Source organism: Diadema antillarum, unplaced genomic scaffold (genome assembly GCF_040938485.1).
Source record: "Diadema antillarum isolate AM-2024a unplaced genomic scaffold, OU_Dant_1.0 seq00000652_RagTag, whole genome shotgun sequence".
In the NCBI taxonomy this organism is placed as follows: Eukaryota; Metazoa; Echinodermata; class Echinoidea; order Diadematoida; family Diadematidae; genus Diadema; species Diadema antillarum.
The window spans coordinates 515,818-535,438 of NW_027271565.1; the positions used below are offsets into that span (position 1 = coordinate 515,818).

Sequence of the window (19,621 nt, forward strand, 5' to 3'; positions counted from 1 at the left end):
TCTTTCTTAGTTGATATTATGCTTCGTAAAGGCTTGCTGAGAATAGCTGACCTCAGTTGAATGATAAGCGTGTGACTACCGACTTGTCGTTGTTGTGATGGCAAACCGAGTAATCTTCGAATCGTTCTCGACGCCACAATCCTAGTTTGACTGTGAGTGAATGACTGAGGTCAAAGAAATCCGTCAAGAATTGGATTATGGAGAGGAGAAAAACTGACCCCTTCACACGTTCCCGTCGCAGAACATTCTATGCAAGCTGGCTAACTGATGTCGGCGAGAGAAAATTGAATTACACAAATTACGTTATCGTTTTCCATTTTTTGCGCGTTTCCACTCCGAGCCGACTACTGGAGATTTCTGCCGCATCACGTTTTCCCAATCACCGCAGAAAAAAAAAAAAAAAAATTAGTCACCTCGGGCCAGAGAAGAGCGTCAACGGATCGTGATCATGCCGATAAGAGGCAGAGTTGATTTTGATACGAAAGAAAAATATCCCGGCTCGTCAGGAAATGATATTAGCATGGGATTAAGGAGTTTGACACTTGCACGTTCGAAGCACTAGTTTTAGTAGCAGGAACACCACGTAGGGTTGTCAGACGGTGGTCTCTGACCTCACTTGAAACGGAAAGAATGAGACAGAGAAAAAAAAGAGAGCAAAACAAAACAAGACCATAGAAAAACCACAAAACGTGGCGATATTTTTAGAAACAGTCGTGATACCATGTTTAGAGATATGATAATTTCGGAAGTAATTTGCGACGAGTAAATGGCATCTTTTTTTCACAGCTTCATAGCATCTTCTTATTTGGCGGAGACTCTGGTATAACGTGTTGTAAATCAAATTATTTGAATGCAAGCGTTGATGGAGTCACGAATGAATGTTGTAATAAGTCTGTAAAGGATCATAACTATTGACGGTTTTCCAAAACACATCTGTTACTTACATTTTAGAACAACCCTTTAACGCAGGGTAGTTCTTTTTGTGAAGGGACATAATATTTGATGCGAGCGATGTTGTGAACAGGTGAGCACCTGTTGACTTTTGTCATCAATTACATTCCTCTTTGGAGAACCTTGTATCGATATAAATTGACTGACATTCGCCGGAGCCAGAGCTAGAAATCTGTCAATCTTGGAAAGTTTCTGCGAATTTTAGGCAGTTCTTCGAATCTTTTTAAGTTTCTGCCAGTCTTGCGAAGTTTCTGCGAATCTCATGAATTTCCTCTCTCGGGGAACTTCTTTCCATCCGCCCGTCGGCCAGTTTCACATCACCGATATTTGGGCCCGTCACTTACTTGCAAGTCCGCCGCGTATTCCTCGGCGCTGCTTAAGCGGCAATGCATCCCTGGACGCGCAAATCGAATCGGAAGCAGATCCCATTTAACATTCCACATCTGGCCAGGGCAAGGATGAAGACCTTACCACACCTTGCCATCGGGATCACTTTCACTTCGAACCAATGACCTCAGCGCATGGAGCTATGTAGCACCAAGTTCAGTCTATTGAGAATCCTCCTATATGACCTACCGGAACACTGAGACAACAATCCCGGAATCAATTTACAGTTCGACCTCGATTATCCGGCCTCCTTTTATCCGGAAATCTCTATTATCCGGACGCGTTCACGCAGTGAAGGACTTTTTTTTTTTTCATCCAAAAATTGAGGAAAAAAAAACAGTGACTTTAAACTCAATTAAAATTTCTACAAAACTCACACGATTTACCTACAATATTCCCGACAGAACTAACATAAATTCACACCACAGGCTACCTGCCTAACTGCCAGTGCACTGGGACGGCAGCTTGGACGGCAGCTATATACATTAAGATTGTGTCTCCCATATCCGGCCAATTCGCTTATCCGGATGAGCGCCGGTCCCGACATGGCCGGATAATCGAGGGCGAACTGTATTATATCCCAGATAGAAGTCGGTTTCTACCTTTTGAAGTAGCACCATATCCAGGGCTGCAAGTTAAGATTGTCTTCTTCCAATATTCTTCTGCCTTCGTGTTTGTGGGTTGTTGTTTTTTTTTCACATCGATGCAGCGGTTTTTAAGAGAACACAGAGTGAGATGTTAACTTTCTCTTGATCAGTATTCTCGTGAACAGTAGACGCAATATTTTGGTGGAATCAGTGACTAGGTCGTCATATTTGCTAAAAAGAAATAAAACAAGCTTCACAATTGGCTTCTTCCTCCATGTGGTAATAATTCAAGGAACACTTAAAGTGTATTGGTTTCATATCTAGTTGTTCCACGTTGCAGTGTTTGGCTTGTTTGGGGAATGGTACACATTAATGTTTGATTTATAGGCAATTCCTAAAAAATGACTTCAGACAAAGCCAGTTATATCTCATTGATGTTACTATAGAAGTAATTTGCGTTAAAGGATCCGGTATCACATTTTGTTGTCGATTTATTTGATTCATTTTCGGTTCACTGCCTTTCCTTACCACTAGACATCACATCAGGGCACAATTTGTAGACTACTCACCTTAATGATCCCTTGCAATGAAAATTATATAATTGTCTACACCCGATCGCCTTAGACTACGGATCTTATTTAAAGCTCATTGGTTAAATTAGGATATGTGACGTCACGTACGTGGAGTTTTGTTTCTTTCATTAAGGTTGTATGTATGAGGTCATGATGCGAATCCTATTTAATGTGAAGGGTTTGTGTGTGTGTGTGTGTGTGTGTGTGTGTGTGTGTTTTCAAAAGAAAACAACATAATTCTCGACATATCTTCATTTGCTTCAGCAGAGTCTGAGAATACAGTTATTTGTATTCTTTTTCCTTAAGAATCGTCATTGATGTCATTTCAAACAAACGAACAAACAAACAAACAAACAAACAAACACACACACACTTCAAAAAGTAATAATGATTTCATGCGTTTTACACTACAAACGTGTGTTTTAGTGCTCCTCATTTAACGCCATGTCAGAGGCATCGCTAACACTTTACTGTTATGGCCTTAAGTGTTTTCTCGACTAAGTTCTTTACTGCTCGTATTCTCAAAGTATCTCCTTTTTTCGGCAAAAATTGTTTTGTTTTTCTTCATGTGAGCAATTAAAGGAAACCCTTACTGCAAAAACAAGGTGCTGTCTGCTCCTTAAGTCACATGTAATCGTGTCTTGTTGTCTCGAAAGCTACAACCCCCACGATTATGGAATTTTTTGTTTTGTTTTTTGTTGGAATGTTGCTTTTTGTGAGGTTTATTTCACTTCGACTTTCCCCATCGCTCAGGAGCATACATCTGCTCAAAGAAAATCACCTAGTGATAGACCCATTATTGACAGGGACTCAGCACGTGCTTTTTAACATGGAGGGGGAGTGATTGTTTTGAGGTAGGTGGTTGGGGGATGGGAAAAGGGTTTACGCTACGTAAAGAGGCAAGGCCGCCCTGAGTCAGGTTGTTTTCTGCAGACCTTGTGACTGACACGCGCAAGAATTAGGTAATATTACCGCTATGTTAACATCCGACACAGACAGATAGATAGGAGCGCAGGTCGTGCGTACATCTTTGCCATCACGCAGACGCCTCGTTGGTGCTCGCATTGTCTTGTAGATTACCGAAAGGAAGGCGGCTCAACGGTACGCACTGCTGATAGAAGAGTCCTCGCGTCCGCTGACGGACTAAATGTCTTACATCGCCTTTCATTGTATGTATCATCCTTCTAGTCATTTGCTCGTGTAGCATGTCAGGGAATGTTGTTAGTGTCCGAGCGATGAAGAGATACTTCGGTGTGGTTTTAAAGAACCAGTTTGTGCCTGTGGTTTCGTAGTGGCTTTGATGACGGAACAGCAGACGTGTGCGACAACCGAACCGTTCTCTGATTTGGAATCATTTGTTGGATCAACTTTGTTGTAACTAATTGATTTTCTGCAGTTTTCGCAGACGTTCGAGCAACATGTTGCACACACCTATCGACCACTTGGACGGGTCTAGTGAGTGGGAGGTAACGATCAACAAAATATACTTCCATATCATATAAAAAGAAATTAAGGATGATGGCATTTACTCTTAATGCTTCTAAGAATATAATTTGTGTTTTGTTTTCTTTCTGTAAAAGAAGATTCTCTGATTTCAGACCAGCTTTAGTGAAGTGACATTACTCGTACATATTGCCAGTTGCTTATTCTTCGATTCTAGTCAATGTACATCGCCAGGATTCTCAAATCTTGCATCAGTGTAAATGTAAATGGATCTTCAATCTGTGGCTAGATGTCGCATTTGCATCTTATACACTCAATCAGTTCAGTTCCAGGGTGACGTGGCGTTTGCCTTAAAGTCAGTCCAATGTCACTTCTCCCGTTTATTCAATCCATCTGGAGTACTTCAAGGTTTGCCAAACTATACAGACACATTAACCCTTTTTGTGCCAGTGAGGCAAATGTGCACAAATTTCGCTCACAAAGCTATGGACAGGTCGCCCTCATTATAAAGTGGCAAGCATAGGGTTAGGGAATTATTTCTCACTTTAAGCGCCCCTACTACTCAGTCTATAGGATTGACTTTGACATTTAAGAAAACGGAGATTTAAGCCGAGTCATCACCACTCTAAGTTAATCGATATACCAGCCGCTGTTCTTTGTAAAGGAGACCCCTATACTTTACCTTCACCACCCACGGATTTTGCCTGTATAATTTTCGCTGTCGTGTACGTGACTGGTGTACGGGCCAAACTGAATTGCACCCTTCTCAGAAGCCCATGATAATTTTGAACAATGTTTCGTGACAGCCCGAGTGTATGTTTCAACAAATGGCTTGAATCCAAACGTGGTCCTACAAGGGCCTGTATAGTTGCTTCCCTCTCTCTGTCTATCTCACCCCTCCCCCCCCCCTCCCAAACTATGTTTCTGTTTTACGTAAATTTAACCTCAGGAGGAAAGTCAGGAAGACAAACCACGTCACATCAGATATCAAAGAAGCGAGACAATCTTCGCAAATTGCTCCTCTATGTCTCATAGTTTCTCTGCCTTAAAGTATCGCGTGCATGGATAAGACTTGCATCGGATTATTCTTTGGATTTAAGATTTTTGTTTCATTTTTTCTCTTTTTTTTCCATTTGGACAGACACGATATTGCTGACATGCTCTCGAGAACGGTATAGTTAGAGCGATGTTGCCTAGACAACAACTCGATGAGTGATATTGACTTTATGTATTATTTCTTAACGTACTTAGAATGTGAGAATGTTGGAAATATGCCCCGATATGTTCCACTCGCGTTGTATTTGATCACAGTCACCAGGCCTTCCAAGATGAGGTCCTCAGTTCGAATCCTGGCCCCGTCTTTCCATCACTGGTCAACATGTTCACCTACCATGTCTCTCTTTACACAGGTGTAGAGATGGACATCTGATAATAATGTGCTAATAATCATAGTAGGGCACTACTAACACTCAAGAGGTTGTACCATAACATTTCCCTTTTAATCAGTCGCAATATATTATAGTAGTATTAGAAGAAGTAGAAGCAGTTTTGCTATGTTTCTTACCATTATCATCACTGTTATTGCTATTTCATTGTAGTATATTTTCTAATTACACTTCTGCAGTTGATTTCTTCGGTATCACTATGTTTCATAATATTATGTCGAATACTAACCTATTCAATCCTACTCGTATCTTCCCACACCATACCCTACTCCAACCAACTCCACGTATCCCCCCACCCCTCTCCGTACCCCTGTTCCTTTAATCCTGTTATCATAGCTCAATGAGTATCGAATGACCATCGATGAACTGAAGGCGGAACTGCTCCAGGAGCGCGATGAACGGATGGCGGAGAAGGCCGAGTTCGAACACAAGATAGCAGTGGTAAGACCGATCATTCATTTCCTCTCTTTGCTTTTCTTGATTTCCAGGAATAGTCATTTGCTCATGACTTTTGCGTCTACTTATCAGATATTTTCCCCTCAGAAAAGAATAAGAGATCTTCCTAAATGTTTTTAAAATCGAGTAATGGATATGAATATTCTTCCTTCTACTTATTTCTCTCTCACTCTCTATGTATCTATATCCATCTATCTATCTTATCTATCTATCTATCCATCTATCTGTCTATCTATCTATCTGTCTACCTATCTATATCTATCTATCTATCTATCTATCTATCTATTTATCCATCTATCTGTCTATCTATCTATCTATCTATCTATCTGTCTATCTATCTATCTATCCATTTGTCTGTCTATCTCTCTGTCTATCTATCTATCTATTTACCTATTTATCTATCAATCTAGCTATCTATCCATCTATCTATCTATCTGTCTGTCTACCTATCTATATCTATCTATCTATCTGTCTATCTATCTGTCTATCTATCTATCTATCTATCCATTTGTCTGTCTATCTGTCTGTGTATCTATCTATCTATCCATCTATCTATCTATCTATCTATCTGTCTATCTATCTATCTATCCATTTGTCTGTCTGTCTATCTGTCTATCTATCTATTTACCTATTTACCTGTTTATCTATTAATCTATTAATCTGTCCATCTATCTCCTTGTTTTCTGTCTTTTCCAGTCAGTTGGTCCTGCTGTGGTCTGTAGGGCTGAGATCTGTTATCACAAGGCACTGGCATTAACATGAATAATATCTGCTCCATGTGCTGATGCCGTGAAAGTTTTCTGCACTTTACACCATGTTTACGATGTTTTCACGATGTACCAGCGGTCAGCCCATCGGGTTCCCCTCATGAATAAATAAACACACCAAAATGCCCTTCAGTGCAGTGTTCGCTGTGATGTTGACCGGCAATTGCGACAATTAAAAGTTGTCAACTTAAGAGCAAGTCAGTGGTAATGATCACCATACAAACTGAAATGAAATGTACCAAATTTTGTACGACCCCGCCTTGCCTTAATCGTAGGTCTATGCGGTCTTGACTCATTAACCTCAGCAGACAGCATTCTAATTTGCTCCTTGAATTTAAAACTTGATCTTCCAATGAATTTTCCTTTGGAGTTATACCCATGTATACGTGTCAAGTTCATACACTCGACTCTTTATTCTCTTCTTTTGCCCACAAAGTAGCTACTATTCTTCATACTCTCCAAGGAGGGCTGCTCCTGAACTTCTGATGCCCTTTCTGATTACATCTTATTGAGTCATGATACCCCACATTCCAGGGTACCCCATTGGGCAAGGAACCCTAGACACTCTCGTCATAAGATGCAGTCATTAGCTACCCATCCAATTACTTACCCAGTACCTAAGATTTAGTCAGCACACTTGGTTCCTGCTTAGTCTAACATTGGCGCACCCATTTAACCATCACTCATCCATGTATAACCGTTATTCATTTACATTATCTATTGCACTGTCATAAACAACACCTAACCAATTTGACCAGCCCCTACCACCTTAATTATCAAAACATTGTCAAGAACTTCAACAGCAGGTACATGAAGCAATGTAAGGAGGTACATTGTCGTACATAATCATATATTATATAATATGTATTTATATAATACATTACAATGTACTGCGATCCGATACGAACTAAAAAAGAAAGTGTCTGAATTTGTCTCGTAGAATACCAGGAGGATGTACGGCATTCGTCCCGTCTCAGATTTTGATCACCAATTGGCTTGGGAGAAACATTACAAGTTGGAAGCAATAGCAGATTGGGATCATAGGAGAAGCATGAACATTTGACCATCCGAAGGAGTTTTGGATTAATAAGTTATCTTTACACTGCCTCAAGAGTAATGAAAGCGCTCTCGCACTATGTTCGTTAATAGGCATAAAACCTGTAGAGTGTAATCTGCTATTTATATTTTTGGTCGTCGATTGATACATGTATTTCTGTGTGTAACTTACAACGATCGTATCTACAAATTGCTGGATGATTTACACAAAGACAGATTTGCAAGATTTGACGATGTTGGTTATAACTGTCGTACGTCGCAATACCTATTGCAATGGAATCAGTGAGCTACCCATTTGCATGGGAATTTACTTGCTCTAAACGAAACCGTATCGTCATCCGACGAGAGACTGTTCTGAAACCAGTTCGTTACCAGGTGAATTCCTATGACTCGTAAAGATGACTGTGCCGTGGAATTCTCCAGGAACTTCCTTGAGGTTGTAGATAAATGCTAATCTTATGAGAGAGCAATAAAAGAAATAGGGCAGGCATGTGGACGCTGGATAACCGCATGACAGTCATGGTTCAAAATGAGGAGAAAACCGCGCCATGTCGCATTGATCGGCTGTGCGACGTTGAAAGCCAAACTGTCTCCCTCGTATTCCACAAGATCCTGTACCTAAAGTGTTCCATGTGAGGGGAAGAAAGGGGAACACGTTAATCGCCGCTAAAACAAAAACCAAAAAAAAAAAAAACCAAACCCCCCCCCCCCAAAAAAAAAAAAACAACCCTGACTACTTACGCCCTCCTTCCCACGACATCTGAAACCGGTATCGTGTGTCCGGAGTAAAGTGGATCAATAATTTGCGACTAATACTATCATTTTTTAAGATTTCATCATGACTGAATTTTGGGGTTGCTTTAGAACAGAAAAAAAGTGCAATCATACTGCTGGTATTCCATAGTTTAACTTGTTTTCGAGTGGTAGACTGGTGCAGTTATGAAGAACAAAAATATAGGTCTAAGCCTGCTGGCAATGTTGTGTACGTTGACTTACACCACGCCAGGAAAGCGCTTTCGAAGTCTATTCATTTTGGTTGATTTTCGCTTGAGAAGGAAGATAGAAAAGAAATAAATTGATCTGTTTTGTTTTCTTCTTCTTCGGCGTTTTCCATGTTTAGATCGTCGTAGCACTCCGTGTCTCCGGCTGATAAATATTGAGACATGAGGAGACTTTCAAACGATCATCTGGTAATATGTCCTTCATCCAAAGTAATGTCGGAACAATGAGTTTGTCACTGGAGCTTAAACATGCGTCCTCCCAGTGAATCTTTGGAGGGAAATGATATTCGTTTTACGACGGTTTTCTTCTTCTTCTTCTTCTTCATCTTCTTCTCTTTCTTCTTCTTCTTCTTCTTCTTCTTTTTGAAGAAACGAAATTCATGTCTCAATTAGTTTTTTTTTTCTTTTTACGTTTTACCGACTGTTTTATGACGAAATGTACTGAAATAAATGTACAAAGTATACACCAATAAGTAATGCAATACGTACAACCAAATCCTTGGAGATAAAACATGTATGCAGTAATATTTCAACAACAAACCGCTCGAGAGAGCACGTCAACACTTGACCTTTTTTTTTTGGGGGGGGGGGGGGCTGCGAAGAGCAGTTAGAATTGTCCTTCTCAAGATTTTCAGACATTGAAAGAATAGGGAGGAGGACATTATTGTCGCCAGCATCAGAATTCAAATTGACAAAGCATCAAGACTGGTTGATTCACCATAGGCGTGGTGAAGTTACAGTGCGATACGGTGCCACTATGTAACGTTTCATTTCGTTGCACAACATTTGGCAGTGATGCGGGCGTTGTCCCTGAGCAGTAGGTGAAAACGAAACTTCGCATCCCCGCAGCTGCATGCAAAAAGGATCGCGATAACATTCTAAAATGTTCGGCGGAAGATTGAAGAAATCTTAAGACAAAACCCTCGGAGGACAGTCCAGGAAGTCGGGTGAGAAGCGAGTCCGCTCGTGGATATCCAGGGTAGCAATTTTCTGAGAGAGGGGAAAGGAAAATGAGGAGGAGAGATAGGTAGGTAGATAAAAAAAGAGAGAGATAATAGGAAAGGAAGTGAGATAAAAGATTATTGAGGATGGGGAGATTGAAGGGGTTTTCTTCACATTCTAGTTTTTAGATGATTTTCTTCTACCTCTTATTCTTCCTCTTATTATTATTATTATTATTATTATTATTATTATTATTATTATTATCATTATAACTCTATAATAATAGTTATAGTAATGATTATAATAATGATCATAATAAACAATATTTTGATTGTTGTTATCATTATTATTAGAGTTAGTAGTATTAGTATTATTATTAGTATTAGTATTAGTATTAAAAGCAGCAGTAAATAGAGTTTCCTATCATTTTTATTATTGTTAATATCATTATAGAAAAAGTAGTATTTTCGACGAAGAATTTACCTGTTGTCGTAGCATAACTTTTGGAATTTCCCCTCATCTATTGGCGCGCTTTGGTAAAGTATTCAGGACCCTGCAGATATTCTCAGACATGAAACTCAAAGTTTAAGTTCTACTCGGTGCTTTCATCCTTGCACAACGTGTTTATTAAACCTTGTATCTCTTTATCCAGGTTTGAGAAATGGGTACCTGGGAATGTCGGAGTGCAAACAATGGCAAGTCCCTAGGAAAATATTTACAAACACTGACGAAGCTACCCTGGATAAATTAGTAACCATGATGTTATGTCAGATCAATTGGCCCAATGGGTGAATCTTTCTAAACTGCTATGCCCTCTAAAGCGGAGAGACAATTTGCCCAAACATGGTCGTTCGGGGTCTTCGTAGATCCTGCCTATAAAGTGCTCAAACAACATTCAACATTCGACCTATTCTTAATTCAGAAACATGTTTCTAATTCCTGTCTTGTCTTTTTCAATAAGATGTCGTGATCGTCTGTCATCTTACCTTCTTTTAGAAACATTCTTTTTCAAAAATATCAAACTGCGCAATGGAGGTATCCTTGAAAGATATAGGGAGGGGAAATTGAGGGATATTTCTGGAAACAGTCTCCCTCTGTCACGAGCTACCCCCATCTTCCTTTTCCCTTCTTCTTTTACTTTGAGCGGAACCTTCAACCCCCCCCCCCCTTCCTCCTCTTTCCTCTTAGTCACCTTAAACGTCCGATTTGAAATGCCCAAGTCTTTGCTTCGAGATTTTTAGAGATGAGATGAGCACGGGACATACGAACAGGGATGAAGTTTCAGAAAGTAGTTGCCGTTTATCGTATTATGATATGATATGATATAATATGATATAATCTAATATAGTCTAGTATAATCTATTATAATGTTATATATTGTGATATGATATAATGTTGATATAGTACTATATAATATAGTATAAAACATTATATATACTTCTTGTCACGTATCTTCTATTTCTTCCTAGGACTGAAGTGCGAAACCTTCTTCAGCTACATTACTCGAAATTAGATCTTCTGTTTGAAGACTGTCTTTTGTCATTGTGTCTGTCCAGATGTTACAGATGTGTTAAACCTTAAGCACATTTCTAAAATAGACTTCTGTTGAAATTAATACATTTTCAAAGGTTCAAAGTACAAACTATGCGACCGTCAGTTATAAAGCATTAACTGCCCTCTTGTTGTCCAAATATAAAACCATTCAGAGGCCCATATGACTCGCCTATTGGCTTGTCCAGTTAAACAGGTGTTTTCCACGTGTGACCACAGCACACTTTGTATAATATCCTGGAAGGAACTGATGCCAAATTAGGTCACTCCGTAGTATTTGAAGCAAGCAATAGCTCAAGCTTTCTTTCATTGCTGCCAGCCTCCAAAAACAATAACAAATTAAACCAAAAAGAATTGAACTGCGGCTGAACACCGGAAGACGTTATGAAGAATATTTAAAAATTAATAGAAGAAAGAGTCGTTCTTTATTTATGTGATGAATACAGTTGGGTTATACCTATATTTTTGTCGCTGTGGATTGTTAAAGATGAAATACAATTTGGAGCGTTGGTAATGTAGCGATGTTCGCTCTTCTCTGTTAACCTCATCCCATAGTGTCGGGGAAAAATGAATTTGGAAAAAGCAAATACACCTCGAATGTTATCATTCGGGAATGCCTATTTGAACGAATCAAGAAGTTGACTTTTTGCTTCCGAAATGTAATTACAAGCAGTTTGCACTAGCAGGCGAAGATATAACCGAATCATTTAAAATAAAAGCTTTTTTTTTTTTCACGAAAGATGAGTAAGAGGATGTTGCTTGTTCGCTCCCACCGATCGTTCGAAGTGCGTAAGGCGAGGTTCCACGGGATTTCAATTTTCCATCTAGGGCTACTAGTTGTCAATCAGAGTATTTCCGAAGTGCATTACAGTCCGATCTTTGTACCATGCGAACGGTGATGATAAGATTGTCTCTCTCTCTCTCTCTCTCTCTCTCCCTCTCTCTTTCTTGCTTCGCGTGGGAATGTATACAGACATGTACTGCTTGTTGTTGTTGTTTTTTTCTCGCTACATTTGAAACGAGATCTTCTTTTCCGTTTTTCTGTTTATGTTTCATTGTACATCGTGCACTTGCCATATCACTGGCATCAGTTCATAGTAGAGAAATTGGTTACATTATTATTTGATTATGATCATGATGTTTTATCGCCCCAAACAGATTTTGACGCCAGGAAAATCATTTGCTTTATAATTTGTAGAAAAGAGAAATTGATAAAGGACAGATATTCAAGATAACTTGAATGGAATCCGACTGATTTGAATTGAATTGAATTGAATCGAATTGGTGAAATATGCACACAAAGCATCTGGCTAAAAGGGGGAATATTACAGAAACTCAACGATACCAAACTTCTATGTCAGTTCATGTCTTTCTCAGCATGATTATGATTGAAGGTATTTTCAAGCAGAGAACAGATCATGTTTGTTTATTCTTTCCTTTATAGCTCACAGCTTTGTGAAAGAAATGAGATATTTGCAAATTACAATACAAAACATACAAAAAACGATGGGGATTGATTCAAAAGGAAAGGAAACGATCAGTCTGTGTAATATTGTAGAAGCGATATAATGTATTTTCATAAAGTTTACCCCTGCCTGGGGAAGAAAACAAATATTGAAACAGTAATGAAATGAAAAAGCGTTACTACACCGACAGTAGAGTGATGCATGTCCCAGAGAGAAGAGCTATATTGAGAGTAAAAAGTAGTTAATATGTGTTAATGTGTTCTTTTCCTTCACCATAATTATTTATAACTACAGTTCATTTACGGGGATGTCCAGAGACCCACGGACCCCACTCACAGTTATCCTAAAGTCCAGTCATAGTAAATTTAGAGTCGAGCCAACGGATTTGTTTTGGGACGATCTTTTTAGACGAACCATAAATCTCAGTTTATTGGAATTGATACGTCTCAGGGTAAATAAATATAGCAGCAAGGCCTGGATTAATCCCATGATCCCGTGAAGGTCAAAAAAGCGCCTGAAAATACACCATCACTGTCAATGAAAAGCCCAATGAGGGCCGATCGAACTATCCCGTCAGATCCAATCCCTCCTTTACTTACCCCTCCTCAGTTTGTATGATATCTTTGCTATTACCCTTGATACATGTGTCTTTGGCTTTGATAGGCTTAAGCTGTGTGAACACTATGTTTGGTTTTACTCTAGACCGCAAGCTACACAAGGCTAAATTCACTTGTTAAGGCCCATTGTACCCGTGGTTTGCAACAAGTGTTCCTTCACTTCATTCGCAGAAAGATTTGGCATGGGTACATAAATAGACATTCTTATTTTTACAACCTGTGTTCCAAAAATTAGTTCTGAGATCTGGAGACAGTTGTCCCCAAAATAGGAAATCCTCGTTATGTCATCACAACATTTGACATCATATTTTTCTTTCCCCTCAACACGTGCCCCAAGCTCCCTTGCCTGTTTGCTGTATTGCAAACAGCTGATATTGACTATAAAACGGTAGCTCCTTTCCGGTAGGCCTATATTCCTTTGGAAATATTGTCTGTATTGCCCCTTGTGCGTAAGACAAGGTAATATGGATGGAGCCAGCGTGGGTGTTCCAGTTCAAAGAAAAGACACGGTAGACAGTTTTATTTGACGCATGTGAACGTTTATGAAATAATACTTCCCTAATCACCCCCTTCCTTTTCCAAAGCTCTTAGCATGAGTGACAGACATGGAGTAACATACGCAGAGCATAAAAGTAGTTTGCAACAACACAGTAATATTTAATAATTTTGTTGGCCGAACTTCAGCTCCCGTTGGAGAGCGTGTGGACACATCTTCGTTTTCTTGGCACAGAAACAGTGCATTGCTCTCTTCAGTAGATGAGGAAATGTTTCATCATTTGAAGAGGAATTTATCCACAAACAGCTGTGAATTATGTGAAAGCGTGGATATTTGGTTTTTAGTAGAACATAATTGTTAGTGAGTTTTTAAGGAAAATTCGATAATCCGTGTAATAGTTACGAATATTTCGATTTTTGTTAAAATCTATATATCATGCCAATTATTGTTAGATAAGAAGGCTACGACAGTTCGTCATTACAGAGCAGTTGGATGAGAAAATGAATATTTTGGATGAGAAAATGAATATTTGTACATTCGCTGAATTCACATGTATTGAGGGTTAACTACCTTTCAGGTGGAATTATTCGTAGATGCCTTCATGTTAAAAGACACCTCCAGGTCATTCTGTGCCTCGGTAAAGAAAAACAAACAAACAAACAAACAAACAAACAAACAAACAAAAACAAAAACAAATACCAGAGAGAATGGAAATTAACTAAAGTGTTGGAATGATGGAATGAGAAGAGAACGAGATACAGGTTGAAGGGGAGATAGAGTGCGAGTATCGTTTCCAAGGAACATGCCTCCAAATTTAAGAAAAGGTAAAACGGAAATGGATGCATGAATAGGTCCTACTGAGCACCAGCAGAAATTAGTGAGAATTGATTGGATAAAGAATAATGCGTTAAGTAAAATCCAAATGTGTAAGTGTAACGCTTGTTGCATTATGTGGTGTTCAAACGTCTTTGTTACTTCCGGGAAGCTTTACTGATTTTCCGGGTGTATACTGCCCCTGGGGTTTTCCCCTTCAACTACACCCAAATGTAGGTTAAGCCATCGGAAGCCACGATTTGTCGCTCGCCGCAGGGATCTTATCCGATGACAGGAACGAGAATCAGAATATAGAGGGACGGGGTTAAACATAGACACTCTACTTTAGGGAGTTTTGTGCTCCCACCCAGAATGTGTTTCTAGGTGATTGGCTAGACCCTTCCTGTCTCAGAAGTACAGGGTCTCCACCCCCCCCCCCCCGCCGCACTTTTTAAGCATTATAATGGACTTAAAGTCTCCAGCAATTACTACTACTATTTCGTCCTCACAACAGGTTGTCCACATGAAGACTTTGTTCGCAAAAAGCGATAAGTCCATTTTTGAAGATGTTGAAGTACGATCTCTGTCATAAAGTACAAAATAATACCTTTTAAATGATATATTGGTCACTACATATAAAGGTACATTTTTGAAGTTATGGTCAAAAGAAGCAAACATTTTCTTATTATTCTCTTTATTTTTCTTGACCTTTAATCGCAAATATCTCCATTTGGCAAATATGGACTTATCGGTTTTTGCAAACAAACTCTTCACATGTCACTAACATTTTCAGCACTGATGTGAAGGAGCCAATATTATGTCTTTACTGTGCACCCACTTTTACAGTCATTGCGATATAACCATAAAATCTGTCAATCTTTGGTTTGTGGTTTGTTTGTTTGTTTGTTTGTTTGTTGTTTGTTGTTAGATTGCAAGTCCATTCAAATACTAAACAGCAAATAAAACCTCAACACCTTGTTGATGCAGTACACTAACCTCAATAAGGAGCGGACATGCGCATATTCATTGAAATTGTACTCTTCCACAAAGTGGGACAATGAAGGCCCTACTGCATGATTAGCATTGCTTTCCAGCCGTTTTCTGCGTCAAGAATTACGCTTGAACTTGTACATGTAAAGCAAAAGATCAATCAGACGAGCTTGAAATTTGGGATTCTAACTTTTTGAAAAACAAGTCGCTGTTGTTTTTATAATAGTTTTGTTGTAAACGTATAAAGGGCTTATCATATATATACCAGGATGATACAGCTTACACACTGCTATGATAGAGGGTAGCACTGATTACTTCTCTGTCGTGTATTGGTACAAGACCTTTTCTCTCGCAATATTCAACCAGCGTCCGATCGAGGAATCTTCGCTTTTACCATGCATGGGCTCCTGACCAGGGTGTCACAAATTTGATTTCGGGGTGACTTCGGGAAGTCCCTCGTCTCATGACTCAGCGGAGGGCAGGATGCGTCAAATTTTTTCTTCCATATCGCGATGAAAATAAACGACCTTTACAATCTGTCCTTGCGGGAAGGCCCCTCTGTCTTTCTGTGAGAATATCTTGATGCAAAATTTTCCTATTACCAGCTGAGTTGTCGAAGAGGTCGTTTTATTTGAAGAGAGTAAAGAGAGATCGCCAAAATCTCAAGAAGAGAATGGTTTTAAGCTTGTCCTCTTTGAGAGCCCGACCTTCCTTTTCCGTAAAGTTTCAGCTATAATTTCGTTAGCATGAACAACAAAAGCATTTTCAAACTTAGAATTCAGTTGCTGCCCCTTTCTAATAAGGGGAAAATATTCCTTGATTTGATAGTCCGTCATTGCTTGGTTCTTGTTTTTTTTATTTGTTAGCTGTTTGATCTTTTTTTTTTCTTATGCAGATGAAGATAGAATTAGTTCATAAATCTGGAAATGGAGAAATGTTGTTAAGGATAAAATAATCTCGTGACCTTTAACAATTGACTCATCTTTATTGGAGTTGGTGTCTCCATCTTTTAGAGATGATCCAGCTGCGTTCATTAAGTGAAAACTTCGGCATTTAAACACATACCACATGGAACTCTTATTCAGCCGTCGTGCTGGCCTTCCGTTCTTTCGACATCTATATACTGCCATCTGCCTAAGAATAGCAATGAGCATAGCTGCAAAGTGTGGCTTGGCTACGCTTTGTCGACAAAGATGTTGCACAATATATGTGTATACTCTAAGTAATAATACCCGCAAAGTAGTCGTACTGATTTAACGATGACTGATATTGGTGTGTTGGTTTGATTTGTCGTAGCAATAACCGAAATTTGATAATGAGGTCACTCTGCGTGTTCACCGTAAGAGCTTGAAAACAATAAGCTCTCATACTGTCGCAGTGTCCAACACAAACCATTAGGCAATAAATTATGAAGTTTTACCCACTCATTTATTTTACTTGTAATAGCGAAAATGTTTGTTCAAGCTGATATTTTGTATTCATCCAACTGCCTTATTGCTACCATTTTTTATGCTATCACATTCATGAAGTATCGTTTGCAATTATTTTTTTCCCCACAGAGAATGGAGCAGCGAACAAGAGCGTTTTAATCTCCTTTGCAGCTATTTGCCTCTCAAGTTCTTGCTGTAATGTTACTTTTTATGCGTGTAATACCCGTATTATTGTTACCATTGTTAATTCGATACTGTCATGAATATGTTGGCATTATAATAATTATTTCTCTTTTTCCTGATTGTCTTCTATAGATAATGGAAGAGCGAGAAAGGTCGGACACGCTCCACGAACTGGAGAAAGAGAGTTCCATGATTCAACTGAAAATGGAAGGAATGAAGTGGCGACGAGAGAGGGCGCAGTTGTTCAACCGCATCGATGACGTCAAACTCAAGATGGCCGACCTTGAGAAGCAGGCTGGTGGAGACGCGGTAAATCATAGGGTCTATAGACAGATATTATAAGTGAACCCAGCCTCCCTGCGTAACACCCATTATACCATAAAGGACTTACACACACTGTGTGTGTGTGTGTGTGTGTGTGTGTGTGTAAGTCATATATTATTGACTATTACTTGTGACAAGTAATAGTCATACGAAGAGTTTGATCGCAAATGATCGCAAAAACGGGGTTTAGCGCCATTCTTATACATCTTTGATATAAGTCCATCATCAGATACAGCACAGTAAAACCTTTTCAGTGAAACGTCACTCATTACATAACAAGGAATATTCTTGAAGATGTGATTAAAAATGTTCATTATCTTCCTAGCATTTTGTTTGTTTTTTGTTTTGGTTTTTTAGCAGCTTTAATCGCAAATATCTGAAGTAAACAAGACTGGAGCTAATTCGTTTCCGATCAAACACTTATGGTTACGTGTCCATAATGTTATGTTCTGGGACAATCACCAGACAATCTGGGCAATGAGGTATTCATTGTAATATGAAAGGTTCTCAGTCTTTAAGTCATGAAAAATTAGCTTCGACTACGGATGATTACACCTTGTCCAAAACTTCATGTCTGACGACCTTTGCTTACCCGATTGTTTGAGAATATGCTTAGTAAGATCAACAAGCAGATGTACATTGTTACATACTGTTCATGATAGTTAAGTGTATCTATATGTAATTACACTGTCACGTATCCATTTAGAGAGCAAGCAAACTTTTAACCCAATTACGTGTCATTAGTAAACAAGAATGGATAGAAATAAGAAAATGTATCTGTCGTGAAATGGTTTGCACATCTCTAGAAGGGCGTTCACGTTTAGGAGGCGGGATCGTCTTCCTATTTTTCCCCGGTACCCACCTTAAAGACTGTTTACAGGGCCGGGCTTCCCCGCAGTGAATCTGTTAGAATCCGTAAGAATCTGATTTCCCTCCCAAATTAGCGCCTCGGCAACAAGACTTTCCTCTTCGCGTTCTCGTATAGTATGCATTGCGACTTACCACGAAGGTCCCTTAATCCAACCACTTAAGATCCTCGGTCTTAACTCCCATAGCATCCTTAAGAGAGAGCAAAGAGAAGGGAAAGGGTGTGGAACTTGTTTAAAGTAAGCTCGACTTGAACCATGATATAAGATGACACGCTTTTGGTGAATTATGTCAGTATGGCATCAGGAAAGATAAAGATACGATGATGTACCGATGGGTATGATGTTCATTGCGACACGAGGCATTTCAAGTTATCCTCCTGCGTACGTATCTTCAAATTCAGTCTGTGTCAACAAGTCGATTATGTATCGCAGCTATCACATAGAATCAGCGTGATCTTGCATGCCTTACACCTGGTTCGCCTGAATGTTTTGTTGTGTACTCATTTAGAGATTCTCGTATATGGTTAGTTTGTGTTGTCACGTATATTCCTCACATCACCTGGGCAAACGACATGATATCCATTGAAGACTTTATCAAATTTGTTTCTGATTTATTGTCAACCATCGTGAAAACTGGCATCACCTCTAATTTCGTGCTTTGAGTCTGTACTTCACACACGTTTGATATCTATGAGGAGACCGTAAAATTTTTGCAGGCGAGTGGCATTGGAATGTGTCTATTGAACTTTTCAGATCCCCGATGTTTCTTCTTACAAGGGATGCGTTACCTGTGAATTGTAATGCATATTATGTCGATTTGATTGTCACTTGCCAAATCATGTAAATGAATGCCAGATATAGGCGAATCAACAGGACCTCTCAATAGGAAAATCAGCGGTAGTTGTCCAAGACTTCGCCCAGCGCATGGCAGCCTACGGATCAAAGTTGTACCGTCCACCGATATTCGGTGCTTCTTGTTCTGGATAGATTAACATTAAATGACGGTGTTGTTCCTTCCCCTTCCCCTCTCAGAAACTATCTACACCCGGGTCCAGCCCGGTGCACGCTCAGCGCGAAGAATCCTTGAAACTCCTCCAGCGGTTGGAGGCGGAGGTCGAAGGACTCGACGGGGAGTGCTGGAAGTACCGACAGCTCGCCGAGGGACTCAAGACGAAGATGGAACGGGTACGTGGTTCTTTTTCGGTCTCAGCTTCGAAAGTAGGATCTCAGGTGGTCATCTAAGGAACTTGAAAGAAACGTGCCAAGCACAATAAG

General features: G+C 39.5%; 1 protein-coding gene across 1 annotated transcript in view; it reads left to right on the forward strand.

The window, feature by feature from the left end:
* LOC139736551 (uncharacterized) overlaps window positions 1-19,621 on the forward strand; it is a 63,865-nt gene that overhangs the window by 27,731 nt on the left and 16,513 nt on the right. Inside the window, exons 5-7 of the mRNA XM_071647301.1 lie at window positions 5,722-5,826; window positions 17,286-17,462; window positions 19,379-19,531. Of these exons, the coding sequence (XP_071503402.1) occupies window positions 5,722-5,826; window positions 17,286-17,462; window positions 19,379-19,531 (435 nt within the window). The remainder of the gene's footprint in view (window positions 1-5,721; window positions 5,827-17,285; window positions 17,463-19,378; window positions 19,532-19,621) is intronic.